Raw genomic sequence first — 6,901 nt, 5'->3', positions numbered from 1 at the left:
TGCAAAACAAATTCTGATATTATATCATGCATGTTTGTTTTATCCAATAATTCGTATTCTCTATAGATATTATTGGTAAATTTTCAAGTCATTCCTGTAACATTGTCTACTTCAAATTTCTGACAATTGCGCATCCTAGTAATATTAAGTCTATGATTGGTACATACTAACACAACATTGAATTTTGTTTATATATCATTGAGCTTTGGCCGTCTGTACAGACATCGTACATTCGCTATTATAGGCACGGCCCTGCGTAGCGTGGCTTCATCAACATCCTGCTGTTTCACCGTAGCACAGCAATTTCACTATAACTAAAACTCTTTTAAATCATGTGGATAATAAATTGCAAGATAACTATTAACAGGCATCAAATTTCTTGCTAACATTTGTTAGCATTTTCCTGGTACCGCTAGACGTACTATTGTACATTCACGGACAAAAAAAATTCAAAGTTTTTTCGGCATCGTGTCAAGAAAGGAAATATTCATTTTTTCAAGACATTTTCTATCTTTCCTGACTCTTGTCAAAGTCAGGATCCAGTATAAATCTGAATGATAGACTAGATAAATGATATAATATGAAAAAAGGAATAATAAAACTGACCTATCTTGTCTGTGTTGACGATGACATATGTTGTGACTTCCAAGAGTTTTCAATTTGTTTGGAAAAATTACCTGAACATCTGAGTCATTTTAGTACTGCGATCATCAATACTATGTAGTTTTACCGAAAGTACTATCCAACAATTAATAATTTTCGTTTTTAATTCGGTATATTACATATTTTACATTCTTATGATAATTTTATATTTAGACAGTTTTATGTGTTTAAACTGCAGATGAAACTCGCTTAGCAGAAAAGTGTTTATATCCATAATGGTTTCATCATATTGTAATTTCCAGTAATCACAACATATCACAATTACCGTGTCAAAAGCAATTTTTTTTTTGTTTAATTAGTCACTCGTGTCACATTTGTACGACGAAATGTTTCGCGAGAAAATGAGATTAAAATCCATAGCTGCGGGAGGACACCCTGTATATTCTCGGCAAATAGTGCCGACGAAATTGGAAAGGAAAACGTTCCATTGTATACCGTACGCGATAGCGGCAGATAATAAGCTTCATATGGGTTTCGCATTGCTCTGAAACGGTCGCTATGCGAACGTTCCGATGTAACATGGAATATGTTGTAACAAGTGCACGCTTTATCGACCCGCCGTTTCGATACGAGATATTTACTCAAAGTGTAGAAAGACGTTTAATTAAACTATCGAGAGAAGTAATTCAGTGACCACATAAGGCGATATTGTTGCTTCTTCCTCTTTTTTTCCCCTTCAAAAACATCCTCGCCTGAACGGAATACTTTCGCGTCGACACAGAAGTTGGCATTCGTGGGAAATACGAGATCCGAGGCGAAGATGTAACACACGCGCTCGGACGATTTCGTCGGCGAGTAATCAAAACTCGCGATACCTCGAGCGCGATACGTCACGTTCGTTCTACCACGTAGCGCGTTTCCACAGATTGAAAATTCCCGGTATTTTCGCATCAAAACTCGATACCGTACGTCGCGCCGTTAAATCCGCCGCTATCGGCATCGCAAATATTAACGGGGGAGGGGGATATCGGCCGCCTCACCGTCGCGTCGTTTCGAACATCACATGGAGAATTTGGTTTTCGCGAGCGTTCTGTTTAATTAGGAAATAGCCGTTCAGAAAAAGTAAACAAGATATTTGTAATTCTCTCTCTCTCTCTCTCTCTCTCTCTCTCTCTCTCTCTATATGGGAAATATTTCTTTAACTTTTCGGAGCTGATGTAAAAAATAACACAGTTATACGGTCTGTGGGTCCGTAATAAGACCGATTTAATTTATATTAATTACTTTTGAACACAACGACATAATTTGTATAAAAACTAATGAATCCTACTCTCTTTAATATAAATAATTTAAATTTGAAAAAATGTAATATGAAAAATATTGAATTGTATTAAATGGAAATTGAACAGGAATTTTTTAATATGATTAAACAGAGAAAATCAAACTAAGTCTTGATGTTTAATTAATGTGTGAATTTTACAATTTCTAATTCTAATAAAAGTAAACTGCGCGCCGACTATTTGTTAGGTTTGAAACAGTTTTGAACTAAAACTGGAGAGAGTTGTGATATCACAAATATTAAATAGACGATTTAATATTAAACGTTTATGTTTGTAATACTATTTTACATATAACATAATATAGACATTAGCAGAAATATTTAATTAGGCTCATTGGCCTTTCATTTTGTTCAATTGTTGAATTTTATTCACAGAAGCCTTTTTAATTAAATTTTAATTTAATATTATTAATGCTAATAAAAATCTTTCAAGCACTGCAAAGAATTTATTAGGTACCAAGACTTCCGCTTTGATCGAATACGACCTCTTTCGCTTAATTAAATTGACACTTTTGATAAAGAAATTTAATTGAGTGGGTCCCAATAAACTCACCGTCAACTCAGGAAAGTATAAATGTAGAAGTTGATTGTGTAATGCTGCAATACGGTGCAATATTAAAACAGTCGATCGAACATTAGGAAAACTTGACGCGAAGCACGACGCCCGAAAAAAAAAAACGCGATTTTCTTTCGTAGATTTAAAAGTTAGATACTTTATGGATTAACTTTCGCTAGATTCATCGTAGAAATAACGAGTCTACGAGATACTAATTACATTGTGGCGGAAATTGGTAATCTCAGGAGAGACTAGCGCTTCATTTCGATGCGGGCCAAGCAACTTTAGTTCGATCAAACTTCGCCAATAAGAGCTCGCAGGCTGACCAAGTCTCCTCGTTCACGTTAGAGTTCCCGCCTGCCAGGAGCCGACAATCCAAGCCACGTTATTACCGAAGTTCGCCAGGCAAGACCTTTGAATTTACACTTGCCGCGTACCTATTATATAATGAAAATGAGTTAAAGGACAGTTTTTCGAAACCGGGAAATACATCTGCGAGAGCAGGTATATACATATGTATATACCTGCTCTCGCCGATTTCGAAAAACTGTCCTTTAACTCATTTTCATCAGGCACCGTCCCATCTCTATTCCTATATAAGGAATCGAACGACGGCCTTCATATTATATGAACGAAAATGAAGACCGTGTAATATGCACTTTGAAATGTAAATAGTATTGATAATGGTAACGATACGTTAATTAATTCATCTGTTTACACTAATTTCAACGTATGTAGATTTATTATGTGTATTGCCAATTACATATATGTATGAAAAGATATAAAGACCTCGCATAATTATGTGGAAAATTAGAAGAGGTATACCGCGTATATTAGCATAAGAAACGAATAAAATGTGTATATGTGTTCGCGCGCGCGCGCGAGATGAAAAGAGATGATAAAGAGGTATTTAACAAAATATATAATTTTTTAAACAATTTTTAATTGAAACAACCACAGGTTTTATACGATCTGAAAAAGGGTATGTATATCTACTCTTAAAACATTGGTAACTCTAGTCTTTGCGAAGTGGTAGATTTACATTAGTTTTCACATAAAATATATGGTATCTTTGGTGGTGCGTTCGGGGAGACGCTATTAGCGTTATTTTTGTCATTACATCTTCGTTGTAGTTCATTAGTTGTAAAACAAGGATAGAATGGCACGAATAGCGTTAATAGCGTTTCCCGTACAACTGCGAACGGCACCTACAATACTACGATAAACGAAAGCTGCTGTCATGGATGATCGATAATGAATAATTTTTTTATCTATATGGTGTAAAAATTGTAGTCATACGTCACAATTGAAAAACAATTCATTATCGAGACCCGTATCATTCGTTCACATTGTGTAAGCTACATTATGCATGCATATGTGAAAACTAATAATTCATTTCACTAGGATCTAATTTTCCGTATAATTAGCGTGGGTTCCTTTACGAACGCGAACTTAATACTCGTATCCGGTGTTATACCGCGTATACTTCGTAATTAGACCGACGGACCGTCGCGAGTGCCAGCAGTGCAGTGACTTCCAAACGTACACGCGAGGAGTCCGTCGCGTCTCGTCATTTGGCCGTCGCGTCGTTCGCGGTCGAGTGCGAGGAAAGGAGAGGAGAAACGACGAAATGAAAGGGAAAAAAGAGAAGAGAAAAATAAGCGGGAGAGGAACACGCTCGCTCGCTCGCTCGCTCGCTCGCTCGCTCGCGCGCGAGCGCAAGCACATGTGCGTGAATGCACGCGGAGTATTTTTTGCGGCTGCTATAGCGGAGTAAGCGGACTGCGGGGTGAGAGCAGTCGTGCTTGAGTTGGCCGCGCTCGGTCGGTCGCCTTCGGTCACGAGGGATACACATCGACGGGATCGAGCGGTGGGAGGACATCGTGAGGGAGCAGGGGGAGGGGGCTATGCCGCGGACGATTTAAAGAGGAGAGGGGTAAGGAGAGGGAGAGCTCGACGAGGAGGCGGTTGCTGCCGCGACGACTGGTGGGGATCCGCGTGTAGCCTCAGCGCGGGGCGCGGGGCGAATCCGCGGGGTGGGCGTGGTGGGGGAGAGAGTTCGCTTCGCCGAGCTGCCTGCCGCAGTAGAGTAGCGGCCTTTGGCGGGATCTGATCTGGGTGAGCGACGTGTTTCCTCCTCGCGCAATCCCTCTATCTCGCGTAGCGCGCGCGCGCGCGCGTTTTCGCGCCATACAAGATTCACTGGACGTTTCGCGAGTGTGCGTGCGTGCGGTGTTTCCGTCTGTCTGTGCGAGTGTGTATGTGTCTCCAAAATAGCCTATTGTTACCTCGTCCCTTCCGCCCGGTAATCGGTCACGGAACGGATATTGTAAGTGCTAAGGAAAGTGAATAGAGTTAGTGTACAGTCAGGTCATTTCAAACTCGGAGTTCGAAGTTTACAATATTACACAGCACTAGAGTTGGCAGAGATAGTTTGCGCGACACAGGAGAGGACCCCGATAAAAAAAACACGGAGGGAGAGATGCAGTTGTTATCACCATCAATCGCTCTATTTTCCGTTCGACGATAGCACGTCGAGGGCAAAAATCGCTTCTCGGCGATTACCGAGGAATCCGCCGTTGGGAAAGGATCGCAACGTCGACGTCGTTGCCTCGTTGGCAAACGCCATTGTTCGCCGCGCGCGGAGGTCACCCGAGAACGTAGAGTAGTGCCGGAATTGTGTCTCGTGGCAAAGGAATTATAATATAATACGGTCTGCTGTTTTTCGCGCGCGTGGGCGATACCACTCGTCGTTTCGGTGCTCCCTGGCGAACGTTCAACTTTTCGGGAGAAAAGGAGCAGTCCGTGAAGGTGGAAGAGGTGGGGCAAAAAGGGAGCTTCTTTAAAGCTCTACGCGCTCTGCAGATCTTGAACGAGGCGGGCGAGTTAGAGCACCGATACTTTTAGAGGTAGCGAGTTTCGAGGGGAAATCCATATCTTACTGTGCGTCTGCTCACAGTATCGCTCACCTCTTTTAACACGGCACAAGTACCTGGTGTGCGCGGAGAAAGAGAGCGAAGGATGAAGTAGCGTGACGTGAAAGAGAAGTGCACCGATTGTGCGTGTCGCGGAAAGAAGGAAGAAAGGGGAGATCAAACCATTGTTCGTCGGTCGATCAACGACTGCGGGCGCTTCGTGGGCGCTCGGCAATCTCCGTGAGCGATCGCCGTCGTTATAAGCGCTCTCCTACACACGTCTATATATCTCCGTGTACCCCTGGATCGCGTCCCGCCCCGCGGCACGGTAAAACACGGGGCGAACTCGACTCGTCGTCGTCGCGTAACGCGCGACGGGGTGCTCCCCGGGTCAGTGGTGTGTTTCTCGTTTTGCGAAAGTGAGATCTCCCCCCCTCCGATTAAATCGTCGTCGCGTACGGTATCCTCGCACTGCGCGAAGGTGTTCCCCGACGCGCTCCAGCTCGTCGCTCCAGCCCGGCGAACAAAGGAGGATATCGCTGCACGCGCGCGTGATACGCGCGCGGCCGCGGGGAAAGATTCGATCGCGGGACCAGGATCCCGCGACGTTTCCGGCCGCGCCGCGATCCTGATCGCGTCAGCATCTGCGATGCGGGAACCGTGCGCTACCACAGCGGCAACGACGAAGACGAAGAGGGCAGCGACCGCGTCCGTGAGGACGTTGGACGAGGACGCGTGGACGACGACTACAAGCTGGAACGTGGTAACAGCAGCAGCAGGATGCCACCGGTGTTAGGAGGAGCGGCAATGGCGGTCCTTCCGGTAAGCCCGCAGACGGCAACGCAGGGTACCCCGCATCACCATCACCACCACCACAACCACCACCCACCGCATCACCACCACCACGGCGGTCATCATCACGCCAGCCACCACGTACACCAGGGACAGACGCAAGTGCTCCTCGCGGCCGCAGCGGCCGCAGCCGCCGGTGGTGGTGGCGGCGGCGGTAGCGCCGCAGCTGCGGCCGTAGCTACGCAAGCACAGCCGCAGCTGCTCTATCAACCGTATAATCTGATACCGGCGGCCGGCACGCCATCCACCCAGCCGGGCTTTCAGCAGCATCATCATCATCATCATCAGCAACCACCGCAGCAGCAACAGCCACCGCCGCAACCGCATCATCATCATCATCATCACCATCAATCCATCGTTCAGCAGAGTGGCTTTATAGCCGGTGACGTAGGAAATCCGGCGACCGCGTTAGCCTTGTAAGTGTGCGATATCATGTTTCTTTCTTTTTCCAGAGAGAGAGAGAGAGAGATATATATAGGTTTGATTTATCTCGCTGGCGGAGATAACGCAGAACAGATGCGATCGCCGTCAAGGGCTCCACTTTCGGCGCTTTCCGCGCGCGGAAATTACGCAGCGATATTCTATCGCGTATGGGAACTCGAGTCTTTCGAGTGATTTTCGAACGATGTGAAAAGT

General features: G+C 44.9%; 1 protein-coding gene across 1 annotated transcript; it reads left to right on the top strand.

Moving 5' to 3' along the window:
* The first annotated feature begins 6,193 nt into the window (after positions 1 to 6,193).
* Positions 6,194 to 6,685, top strand: LOC108777724 (histidine-rich glycoprotein-like). The gene has a single exon (XM_018544679.1). It carries the CDS (start codon positions 6,194 to 6,196, stop codon positions 6,683 to 6,685), a length of 492 nt encoding a protein of 163 aa, XP_018400181.1.
* Positions 6,686 to 6,901: the final 216 nt, after the last annotated feature.

This window comes from Cyphomyrmex costatus, unplaced genomic scaffold (assembly GCF_001594065.2).
Source record: "Cyphomyrmex costatus isolate MS0001 unplaced genomic scaffold, Ccosl1.0 scaffold460, whole genome shotgun sequence".
Taxonomy (NCBI): domain Eukaryota; kingdom Metazoa; phylum Arthropoda; class Insecta; order Hymenoptera; family Formicidae; genus Cyphomyrmex; species Cyphomyrmex costatus.
The sequence above is the reverse complement of the archived record's forward strand: the minus strand, read 5'-3'. Positions and strand labels throughout refer to the sequence as shown.

What these genes read in the sequence shown, in the direction of transcription:
- LOC108777724 (XM_018544679.1), top strand. Translation starts at nt 6,194, where the DNA reads ATGCCACCGGTGTTAGGAGGAGCGGCAATGGCGGTCCTTCCGGTAAGC.